The 12,896-nt window shown below is 41.6% G+C and overlaps 1 protein-coding gene across 2 annotated transcripts in view; it reads left to right on the top strand.

The window, feature by feature from the left end:
- The window catches only part of LOC139756822 (carboxypeptidase D-like), a 151,081-nt gene that overhangs the window by 24,372 nt on the left and 113,813 nt on the right, over nucleotides 1-12,896 (top strand). For both annotated transcript variants that reach the window (XR_011714449.1, XM_071676643.1), the window contains exon 8: nucleotides 10,398-10,549. Coding sequence is in view for 1 of the 2 variants with exons in the window: in XM_071676643.1 (XP_071532744.1) it covers nucleotides 10,398-10,549 (152 nt within the window). In the remaining variant the exon portion in view is untranslated. The remainder of the gene's footprint in view (nucleotides 1-10,397; nucleotides 10,550-12,896) is intronic.

Raw genomic sequence — 12,896 nt, 5'->3', positions numbered from 1 at the left:
TCGGAGGTGGAGGGAACGAGGAGAAGAGGGAGACCAAATTGGAGGTGGAAAGATGGAGTGAAAAAGATTTTGTGTGATCGGGGCCTGAACATGCAGGAGGGTGAACGGAGGGCAAGAAATAGAGTGAATTGGAGTCATGTGGTATACAGGGGTTGACGTGCTGTCAGTGGATTGAAGCAAGGCATGTGAAGCGTCTGGGGTAAACCATGGAAAGCTGTGTAGGTATGTATATTTGCGTGTCTGGACGTGTGTATGTACATGTGTATGGGGGGGGGGGGTTGGGCCATTTCTTTCGTCTGTTTCCTTGCGCTACCTCGCAAACGCGGGAGACAGTGACAAAGTATAAAAAAAAAAAAAAAAAAAAAAAAAATAGGAAGGAACATTGAGAAGAAGTAGTAGGTTGGAATATTAGGCATAAACATTAGGTAGACACATTATGTAGGTAGGTAAGAGTCTTCTGAAACTCTGTGCTAGAGTTGCCCCTTGCGAGTGACCTGTTAAGGGTGATGCAGTAATTACTAAGAAGCAGCACTGGAGTTCACCAGCTATGGAGACTCTTTTGCCATGGCTGCCCCTTTAAGGGAGTTCCCTGAAGGAATGGGTGTCAGAGATATTGATAGATAAATAGAAAGGGTGATTTTTAGTGCTTATGCACCAACACATGAGAAAAATAATGAAGACACATAATTGTTTTGGGAGCAGCTGAGTGAGTATGCTAGCAGTTTTGATGCAAGAGGTCAGGTTTTAGTGATTGGTACTGTTAATGCAAAAATTATTAATGTGGGAGTTGAGGGTGTAATTGAAGGGCATAGGATATTCATTGTTGTTGATGTAAATGGTGAACAGCATTCAGAGCAGTGTGCTGAAAAAGGATTGGTGATTGGGAATACCTGGTTTGAAAAGAGGGATAAACATAATTATACATGGGTGAGTAGGAAAGATGGTAAGCAGACGTTATTGGATTATGTACTAATTGATAGGCATACAAAGCAGAAACTTTTGGATATGAATGTGCAGAGAGGGGCATTTGGGGATGTCTTATCATTACCTGGTGGAGGAAAGGTTGAAGCTTTGTAGAGGTTTTCAGAAAAGAGGAAATGATATGGGTGAGGAGATGGTGAAAATATATAAGCTAGGAAAGAGAGTTGTGTAAAGAATAACAAATAGAGACTGGGTGTAGAATGGCAAAAGGTGAGAAAAAATGAAGCCAAGGGAGATGATGAGGAAAGGGGGATGTTCAGGGAAGCAGTGTTGGCTTGTGCAAGAAAAGTGTGGTGTGTGGGAGCTAGGCTTGTGATAGAGGTTAGTGATTGGTAGGCTGAGTGATAGGGAGGTGTATAAGGGAAAGCTGCAGGAGATCAAGAGGAAGGTGAAAGGAATGAAAATGAGGGCAAATGAGAGTTGGGGTGAGAGAGTATCAGCAGACCTCAGGGACAATAAAGAAATGTTCTTGACATGATAACTAATGGGAAAATCAGTGAAGGATTTGATTGGAGAAGTGGTAACAAGCAGTGAAAAGATGTAGTGAGTGCTTTGAAGGATTGTTGAATATGTTTGATGATAGGGTGGCATCTGTGTGATGTTTAGGCTAGGGAGGCTCGCAAAGTGAGAGAGTCATGGTAAGTGGCATGCTGAAAAGAGAAGAGTTGGTAAAATCTTTTGTGTGATGAAATGTAGCAAGACAGCTGGAGTGGATTGTATTGCATTGTAATTTTTAAAGAAAGGGGTGACTTTATTGTTGCTTGATTGGTTTAGATTTTTATTGTTACTTGGTTAGTTTGGATTTTCATTGAGATACTTAAGGATTGACAGTATACATGTATGATGCCATTGTATGAAGGCATTGGAGACAGAGGTGAGTGTTTGAATTACAGAGTTATAAGTTTGTTGAGTGTACATGTTAAGTTATATGAAAGGATGGTGATTGTAAGGATGGTAGCATGCAGAGGGCATCAGACTAGGGAGGAAAATGTAGTTTTAGGATTGACAGAGGATATGTGGATAAGTTGTTTGCTTTGAAGAATGTGTGAGAAATATTTGGAGAATCAGAAGGCATTTATCAATCTGGAGAATGCATATGATAGAGTTGATAGAGATGCTTTGTCAAATGTGTTATGAATATAGGGTGTCAAAGGAAAGCTATTAGAAGAAAAGAGGAGTTTTTATCAAGTGGGGTGTGTGTGTGATTTAGTTGCAAGGTGGGTAAGTGGTTCCAGATGGTCAGTCTCTGTCAGGTGTGTAAAGTCACCATGGCTGTTTAATTTGTTTATGGGTCGGTTGTGGAGGGAGTTTGAATGCAACAATCTTGGTGAGATGGGCAAGTTTGCAGTTTGTAGGGGGTGAAAGGGGAGGGGGTCCTGGGAAGTGAATCAGTAATTGTGTGCTGATGACATGGTGCTGATGGCAGATCTGTGTGAGAAAAGTGCAGAAGTTGGTGTTATGAATATATGGTGTCGGAGGAAAGCTATTAGAAGCAAAGAGGAGTTTTTATCAAGTGAGGTATATGTGTGATTTGGTAGCAAGGTGGGTAAGTGGTTCCAGATGGCCAGTCTCTGTCAGGTGTGTAAAGTTACCATGGCTGTTTAATTTGTTTATGGGTCGGTTGTGGAGGGAGTTTAAATGGGCAAGTATGCAGTCTGTAGGGGGGGGGGTCTTGGGAAGTGAATCGGTAATTGGTAATAAGAAGAGTATGGTTGAGAAAGCTGTTGAGGGTGTACTGAAATGGTTTGGACGTTAGGAAAGAAAGGGTGAGGTTGGCAAAGAGGATGTATGTGTCAGAAGTGGAGGGGACAAGAGAAAGGGAAGACCACATTTGAGAAGCAAGAGTGTAAAAAATATTCTGATTTCTCAGGGGATGAATATGCAAAAGGTTAAAGGCTTGCATGAGATAGAGTGAATTGCGACAGCATGGTATATGGGGGCAATGTGCTGTTCATGGGCTGAACCAGGGCATATGAGCAGCCAGGGGAAACCACATAGAAGTCTGTAGGGCTTGTTTGTGATAGGAGCTATGGATTTGATGCATTGCATGTTACAGCAAGAGAATGGATGCGAGTGAATGATGTCTACTTTTCGTCTGTTCTTGGTACTTCTTTAGTAATGCAGGAAATAGCAAACAAGTGTGAAAAGAGCTTGGATGTTGAGAGGGAGCTATGGTTTCGGTGCATTGCACATGACAGCTAGAGACTGCATGTGGTGAATATGGCCTTTTTTTCGTGTGTGTTTTCTTGGTGCTACCTTGCTGACATGGAAAGTGGCAGTGCTGTTTTCTCTGGGGCAAGGTGGCGCCAGGAGTGGATGAAGGCAAGCAAGTATGAGTCTGTATATGTTTATAAAAGTATATGTCTGTATATGTCTGTATATGTGGTTGAGAGAGCAGAAGAGGGTGTTTTGAAATGGTTTGGGCACATGGAGAGAATGAGTGAGGAAAGATTGACCAAGAGGATATATGTGTGGGAGGTGGAGGAAATGAGGAGAAGTGGGAGACCAAATTGGAGGTGGAAAGATGGAGTGAAAAAGATTTTGTGTGATCGGGGCCTGAACATGCAGGAGGGTGAAAGGCGGGCAAGGAATAGAGTGAATTGGATCGATGTGGTATACCGGGGTTGATGTGCTGTCAGTGGATTGAATCAGGGCATGTGAAGCGTCTGGGGTAAACCATGGAAAGTTGTGTGGGGCCTGATTGTGGAAAGGGAGCTGTGGTTTCGGGCATTATTGCATGACAGCTAGAGACTGAGTGTGAACGAATGGGGCCTTTGTTGTCTTTTCCTAGTGCTACCTCGCACACATGAGGGTGGAGGGGGATGGTATTCCATGTGTGGCGAGGTGGCGATTGGAATGAATAAAGGCAGACAGTGTGAATTGTGTGCATGGGTATATATGTATGTGTCTGTGTGTGTATATATATGTGTACATTGAGATGTATAGGTATGTATATTTGCGTGTGTGGACGTGTATGTATATACATTGTGTATGGGGGTGGGTTGGGCCATTTCTTTCGTCTGTTTCCTTGCGCTACCTCGCAAACGCGGGAGACAGCGACAAAGCAAAATAATAGATAATAAATGTGTATGTATGTGTATGTATATGTGTATATGTTGATATATTTATTTATTCTATTTATTTTGCTTTGTCGCTGTCTCCCGCGTTAGCGAGGTAGCACAAGGAAACAGACGAAAGAATGGCCCAACCCACCCACATACACATGTATATACATACACATCCACACACGCAAATATACATACCTATACATCTCAATGTATACATATATATACACACACAGACATATACATATATACACATGTACATAATTCATACTGTCTGCCTTTATTCATTCTCATCACCACCCCGCCACACTGAAATAACAACCCCCTCCCCCCTTATGTGCGTGAGGTAGCGCTAGGAAGACAACAAAGGCCCCATTCATTCACACTCAGTCTCTAGCTGTCATGTAATAATGCACCGAAACCACAGCTCCCTTTCCACATCCAGGCCCCACAGAACTTTCCATGGTTTACCCCAAACACTTCACATGCCCTGGTTCAATCCACTGACAGCACGTCGATACCGTTATACCACATCGTTCCAATTCACTCTATTCCTTGCTCCTTGCACGCCTTTCACCCTCCAGCACGTTCAGTCCACGATCACTCAAAATCTTTTTCACTCCATCTTTCCACCTCCAATTTGGTCTCCCACTTCTCCTCGTTCCCTCCACCTCTGACACATATATCCTCTTGGTCAATCTTTCCTCACTCATTCTCTTCATGTGACCAAACCATTTCAAAACACCCTCTTCTACTCTCTCAACCACACTCTTTTTATTACCACACATCCCTCTTACCCTATTACTCACTCGATCAAACTGTCACACCACATATTGTCCTCATACATCGCATTTCCAGCACATCCACCCTCCTGCGCACAACTCTATCCATAGCCCACGTCTCGCAACCATACAACATTGTTGGAACCACTATTCCTTCAAACATACCCATTTTTGTTTTCCAAGATAATGTTCTCGACTTCCACACATTCTTCAAGGCTCCCAGAACTTTCGCCCCCTCCCCCACCCTATGATTCACTTCCGCTTCCATGGTTCCATCCGCTGCCAAATCCACTCCCAGATATCTAAAACACTTCACTTCCTCCAGTTTTTCTCCATTCAAACTTACCTCCCAATTGACTTGACCCTCAATCCTACTGTACCTAATAATCTTACTCTTATTCACATTTACTCTCAACTTTCTTCTTTCACACACTTTACCAAACTCAGTCACCAGCTTCTGCAGTTTCTCACATGAATCAGCCACCAGTGCTGTATCATCAGCAAACAACAGCTGACTCTTTTCCCAAGCTGTCTCATCCACAACAGACTGCATTCTTGCCCCTCTTTCCAAAACTTGCATTCACCTCCTTAACAACCCCATCCACAAACAAATAAAACAACCATGGAGACATCACACACCCCTTCCGCAAACCTACATTCACTGAAACCCAATCACTTTCCTCTCTTCCTACACGTACACATGCCTTACATCCTCGATAAAAACTTTTCACTGCTTCTAACAACTTGCCTCCCACACCATATATTCTTAATACCTTCCACAGAGCATCCCTATCAACTCTTATCATATGCCTTTTACAGATCGAGATCTGAAGAATGTATGCGAGAAATACTTAGAAAAGCAAATGGATCTGTATGTAGCATTTATGGATCTGGAGAAGGCATATGATAGAGTTGATAGAGATGCTCCGTGGAAGGTATTAAGAGTATATGGTGTGGGAGGCAAGTGAAAAACAGTGAAAAGTTTTTATCGAGGTGTACGGCATGTGCACAAGTAGGAAGAGAGGAAAGTGATTGGTTCTCAGTGAATGTCAGTTTGCGGCATGGATGCGTGATGTCTCCATGGTTGTTTAATCTGTTTATGGATGGGGTTGTTAGGGATGTGAATGCAAGAGTTATGGAAAGAGGGGCAAGTATGCAGTCTGTTGTGGATGAGAGGGCTTGGGAAGTGAGTCAGTTGTTGTTCACTGATGATACAGTGCTGGTGGCTGATTCATGTAAGAAACTGCAGAAGCTGAAGAGTGAGTTTGGTAAAGTGTGTGAAAGAAGAAAGCTGAGAGTAAATGTGAATAAGAGCAAGGTTATTAGGTACAGTAGGGTCAAGTCAATTGGGAGGTAAGTTTGATTGGAGAAAAACTTGAGGAAGTGAAGTGTTTTCGATATATGGGAGTGGATTTGGCAGCGGATGGAACCATGGAAGCGGAAGTGAATCATAGGGTGGGAGAGGGGTCGAAAGTTCTGGGAGCATTGAAGAATGTGTGGAAGTCGAGAAAATTATCTTGGAAAGCAAAAATGGGTAAGTTTGAAGGAATAGTGGTTCCAACAATGTTATATGGTTGCGAGGCGTGGACTATGGGTAGAGTTGTGCGGGGGAGGGTGGATGTACTGGAAATGATATGTTTGAGAACAATATGTGGTTTGATCGAGTAAGTAATAATAGGGTAAGAGAGATGTGTGGTAATAAAAAGCATGTGGTTGAGAGAGTAGAAGAGGGAGTTTTGAAATGGTTTGGTCACATGGAGAGAATGAGTGAGGAAAGATTGACCAAGATGATGTATGTGCCAGAGGAGGAGGGAACAAGGAGTGGGAGACCAAATTAGAGGTGGAAAGATGAAGTGAAAAAGATTTTGAGTGATCGGGGCCTGAATATGCAGGAGGGTGAAAGGCGTGCAAGGAATAGAGTGAATTGGAATGGTGTGGTATACTGGGGTCGACGTGCTGTCAGTGGATTGAACCAGGGCATGTGAAGTGTCTGGGGTAAACAATGGAAAGTTCTGTGGAAAGGGAGCTGTGGTTTCGGTGCATTATTACATGACAGCTAGAGACTGAGTGTGAACGAATGTGGCCTTGGTTGTCTTTTCCTAAGCCTACCTCGCACACATGAAGGGGAGGGAGTTGTTATTTCATGTGTGGCGGGGTGGCGATGGGAATGAATAAAGGCATACAGTATTATATATGTATACGTTTAGATGTATAGGTATGTATATTTGCGTGTGTGGACGTGTATGTATATACATGTGTGTGTAGGTGGGTTGGGCCATTCTTTCGTCTGTTTCCTTGCGCTACCTCGCTAACGCGGGAGACAGCGACAAAGCTAAATAGATAATAAAAAAAATGCCTTTTTGTTCCAATTCACTGTATTCCTTGCACGCCTTTCACCCTCCTGCATGTTCAGGCCCCGATCGCTGGAAACCTTTTTCACTCCATCCTTCCACCTCCAGTTTGGTCTCCCACTTCTCGTTTCCTCCACCTCTGACACATATATTTTCTTTGTTAATCTTTCCTCACTCATTTTCTTCATGTGACCAAACCATTTCAACACCCCCTCTTCTGCTCTCTCAACCACACTCTTTTTTATTACCACACATCTCTCTTACCCTTTCATTACTTATTCGATCAAACCACCTCACACCACATATTGTCCTCAAACATCTCATTTCCAACACATCCACCCTCCTCCGAACAGCCCTATCTATAGCCCACACCTCGCAACTGTATAACATTGTTGGAACCACTGTTCCTTCAAACATACCCATTTTTGCTTTCCAAGAAAATGTTCTCGCCTTCCACACATTCTTCAATGCTCCCAGAACCTTTGACCCCTCCCCCACCCTGTAACTCACTTCCACTTCCATGGTTCCATCCGCTGCCAGATCCACTCCCAGATATCTAAAACACTTCACTTCCTCCAGTTTTTCTCCATTCAAACTTACCTCCCAATTGACTTGTCCCTCAACCCTACTGTACCTAATAACCTTGCTCTTATTCACATTTACTCTTAGCTTTCTTCTTTCAAACACTTTACCAAACTCACTCTTCAGCTTCTGCAGTTCCTCACATGAATCAGCCACCAGCACTGTATCATCAGCGAACAACAACTGACTCACTTCCCAAGCCCTCTCATCCACAACAGACTGCATACTTGCCCCTCTCTCCAAAACTCTTGTATTTAACTCCCTAACAACCCCATCCATAAACAGATTAAACAACCATGGAGACATCACGCATCCATGCTGCAAACTGACATTCACTGAGAACCAATCACTTTCCTCTCTTCCTACTTGTGCACATGCCGTACATCCTCGATAAAAACTTTTCACTGTTTTTCACTTGCCTCCCACACCATATACTCTTAATACCTTCCATGGAGCATCTCTTTCAACTCTATCATATGCCTTCTCCAGATCCATAAATGCTACATACAGATCCATTTGCTTTTCTAAGTATTTCTCACATACATTCTTCAGAGGAAACACCTGATCTATGCATCCTCTGAAACCACACTGCTCTTCCCCAGTCTGATGTTCTGTACATGCCATCACCCTCTCAATCAATACCCTCCCATACAATTTCCCAGGAATACCCACCTTTTTCCCCTTTGGCTTTGTACAATGGCACTCTGCATGCATTCTGCCAATCCTCAGGTGCTTCACCATGAGCTATACATACATTGAATATCCTCACCAACCAGTCAACAGCACAGTCACCCCTTTTTTAATAAATTCCACTGCAATACCATCCAAACCTGCTGCCTTGCCAGCTTTCATCTTCCACAAAGGTTTCACTACCTCTTCTCTGTTTACCAAACCATTCTCCCTGATCCTCTCACTTTGCACACCACCTCGACCGAAACACTGTATATCTGCCACTCTATCATCTAACACATTCAACAAACCTTTAAAATACTCACTCAATCTCCTTACATCACCAGTACTTATTACCTCCCCATTAGCCCCCTTCACCGATGTTCCCATTTGTTCTCTTTTCATATGCCCTTTACTTACCTCCTTCCAAAACATCTTTTTATTCTCCCTAAAATTTAATGATACTTTCTCACCCCAGCTCTCATTTTTGTATGTCTGTGTGCAGAAAGTGCTGGGCAGTTGAGTTGTAATTGCTGGGTGCTTTCTTTATGGTAGTTGCTTTGTGGGCATGAAGGGTTTTGGGACATGATGAATCAGTATATGTAGTGTTGTAGTTATAAAAGATGTCCAGAGTATAAATGGAAAAGTGTGACATGTTTTTCTGGGAATTATGGTTCCTGATGATTATATGTTTGGTGCATTGTTATGTAACATGGAGGTGGTTGGTTAGATGTTTAGTTCTTGCTGGGGTATTTCAGTGTGTATGTGTTTTGTTAGTGTTAAGTATGTTAGGGAATTTGTGATTAGAGGTTACTGAGGTATGAGGTGAGGGCTAGCTTTTTATTTCAAATTGGGTGATGGTGGTTAGTTATAAAGTAGTTTGGGTGGGAAGGGTCTAGTACTGTTGCTTAGAACTGAATGCCAAGCATGTTGAGATTGGACTGGGTTTGAGGGCTAGCTTTTTATTTCAAATTGGGTGATGGTGGTTAGTTATAAAGTGGTTTGGGTGGGAAGGGTCTAGTACTGTTGCTTGGAACTGAATGCCAAGCATGCTGAGATTGGACTGGGTTTGAAGTATCTTTGTTTTATTGTGAAGATGTTGAGTGTTATGGTTGTTAGACAGTCCATGATGGTTCTGAGTGTATTGGTTTGTATGGTTTGCAGCTTCGTAAAATTTGCTTTAGAGATGCTGGAAGACAGGGCAGTTGAAGCATAGTTTGAAGTGGAGCTTATGTTTGAATAGTTTGTAGATGTTAAGAGATTTTTTTTTTTTCTTATCCCAATCTAGTGCCTGTTAGTGTTCATCCGAGCATTGAACTTGTGTAATGCCTTCGAGTTGATGTTAATGATGTGGGAAGTGAATGTTATATGCGTCTTGGGAGATGCTTAGAATGGTTGGTGTTTTGTTCAGTGGGAGTGATAGTCCATTGCAAGTGACTGGAGAGTTATTTGTTTTTGATTACCTCAGTACCTCTTTCTAAAGGCTTTTGCTGCCTAAGGCTGCACTACCTCCAGTATGTGAACTCTAAATGAGTTTATATTTCCCTACTACTGGAGTTTGTGCAGTCTTGGACTGCAGGTGCCTCTGGAAAGAGATACTAGGTAACACCAGGATTCTATCACAGCAATTGCACCTAGGGTAATTGTGAATAAGTGAATAAATGTATTTTATGTTTTAGATTTTTGATCATTAAGATAGATGTTTAACCATTGATACCTTTTGATAACAAGTATGTTTTGATATGACACAGCTAGTAATGATATCATAAATGGGAGTCAGTGTCTGAAGTTCACATTCTAATACTGAATTTGATAAGGAACTCATTGTATTTCTGTTGCTATACATTATTACTTCATCTTTTATTGTCATTACTTCCTAATGCCAAACTTCCTTCTGAATTTCGTAGACCTCTTTTTACACTCCTCAGGATCTTTTACATTATTGTTTAACTCACTTTTTTCCATAGGTACCATCATTACCATGACCTAGAGGCATTTATGCAGAAGCTGGCAAAAAGATACTCCAACCTTACCAGGCTGTATTCTGTAGGGACAAGTGTGGAGGGTCGAGAGTTATATGTCATGGAGATATCTGACAATCCTGGAGTTCACGAGCCGGGTGAGGATATATTGATTATTGTATTCCTCTAAAAAGTTTGATTTTTTAGCAATGAATATTGAGTCAAGATTATAGGATAAAGGCATTTGCACTGGATCAAAAGATAAACTAAAGGAAAAAATTTAATATTATTATTCACTTGATAATGATAGTGGTCATATGACTCCTTTGATTACTGTTTAGTTTTTGTTTGTGTCATTATATCCGATGTAACCAGTGCTGCCAATAGGTAGTAACATCTTGCTTCCTGGTGGCCACCTGCCCATGAGTAGCATTACAGGCCGCTGTGCTATAGTGGTTAGTATTTCTGACTGAGTATGTATGCCTTTACTGTACAGTACAAATAGATAATTACTCACATTTACCGTTATTACTGAATCTTAAACAAAGTGAGTAAAGAATATTCTAACAAGAAATGTTAATGGCAATATTTGGGGATCTGGGGCTGGAGTGCTACTGTGAGGTATGAAGATGTGTTTGTATATATCTGTTTATTCAGTCTGGGTTTGACAAAGAGAGCAAATGACAGTTGAGATGAGCAAGTGTTGGTAAACTTTGGGGAGAGTAAGACGTTTTGGAAGGATAATAATGTATGAAAAATACATTATGAAAAATAAATTTTCATGATGTATGAAAAATAAGAGAACAAATAGGAACATCAGTGAAGGGGCAAAAGGGGAAGTGGTAACATATGGTGATGAAGTGAGATGTGTGAGAGGAAAGCTCTTAGAAGTAGTGAAAAGTTTTTGTCAGGGGTGTATGGCATGTGTATGAGTGGGAAGAGAGGAGAGTGAATGCTTCCAAGTGAAGGTTGGTCTGCAACAGGGGTGTTTAATGTCACCATGGTTGTTTAAATTGTTTATGGATGGGATGGTGAGGGAGGTAAGTGCAAGAATCATGGAAAGAGAGGGATGAGTATGTAGTTTGTCAGAGATGAGAAGGCCATGGAAATGGGTTTGCTGACTCAGCATTGGTGGTAGATTTGATTGAGAAATTGCAGAAGCTTGTGACTGAGTTTGAAGGAGTGTGAGTAGATGTGAATAAAAGCAAGTTTATTATGTTTAGCAGGGTTGAGGGGCAGGTTTGTTTGGGTGTGAATTTGAATGGAGAAAACTTGGAGGAAGTGAAGTGTTTTAGATGCCTGGGCATGTACATGGCAGCAAATGGAAGCATGGTAGTGGAAGTGAGTCATGGTATGCGTGATGGGGCAAAGGTTATGGGAGCGCTGAAGAATACGTGAAAAGAGAGAACGCTATCTGGAAGGGCAGAAATAGGTATGTTTGAAGGTACAGTAGCCCTTACAATATTTTACGGATGTGAGGCATGGGCTATAGATAAGGTTTTGCAGAGGAGGGTGGATGTGTTGAAAATTAAATGTTTGCGGTGGTTTGACCAAGTAAGCAGTAAAAGGGGTCAGAGAAGTGTGTGGTAATGAAAAGAGTGTGGTCGAGAGAGCTGAGTGGGGTATTCTGAAATGGTTTGGACTTATGGAGAGAATGAGTGAGGAAAGGTTGACAGAGAGGATATATGTGTCAAAAGTCGAGAGAACAAGGAGAATGGGGAGATAAGATTGTTGTGAAAAAGAATTTTAATAATCAGGGCCTCAACCTATAGGAGGGTGAAAGTCATGCCTGGGATAGAGTGAATTGGAACGATGTGGTATACTTGGGTCACAATTGTACTTTTCGTATTACCACATTTCTCTCATACCCTTTTATTATGTAATCAACCTTCATCACACCACATTTTGTCTTCAAACATTTAATTATCAATACATCCACCCGTGTCTACACATTGTCATTTATAGCCCATACCTCACATCCATACATCATTCAAAGTACTGTACCTTCAAACATAATCATTCTTGCCCTCCCAAATAACAATCTCTCTTTCCACACATGCTTGAGTGCTCTCAGAGCCTTCACCCCTTCACCAACCCTATGATTCACCTCCACTTCCTTGGATTCCTTTGCTACAACATCCACTCTCATGTATCTTAAAACACTCCACTTCCTCCAGATTTTTTCCTTTCAAACTCACACTCTAACTAACCTGTCTCTCTGCACTGGTAAGCCTAATACCCTTGATTTTTAACACATTTACCGTCAACTTCTTCCTTTCACATTTACACACACTAGCAAAATAGGCAATGACACCTAAATCTCACATGTAGATATGTACCTTTTCTGTCCAGGATGGCTTTTTACTTTTTACATAGAATTCATTGTAACAGGTAAATTCTTATATTTTGAATAGTTTTCCTCATTGTGAATAACTGTATTTTCATGTGATTAGAATAAGAAAAATTATATATTATTTAAGTGAGTTGTGTATCTTTTACATATTG

This window comes from Panulirus ornatus, chromosome 23 (genome assembly GCF_036320965.1).
Source record: "Panulirus ornatus isolate Po-2019 chromosome 23, ASM3632096v1, whole genome shotgun sequence".
NCBI lineage: Eukaryota > Metazoa > Arthropoda > Malacostraca > Decapoda > Palinuridae > Panulirus > Panulirus ornatus.
Note: the sequence above shows the minus strand (reverse complement) of the source record. Positions and strands in the feature narration are given on the sequence as shown.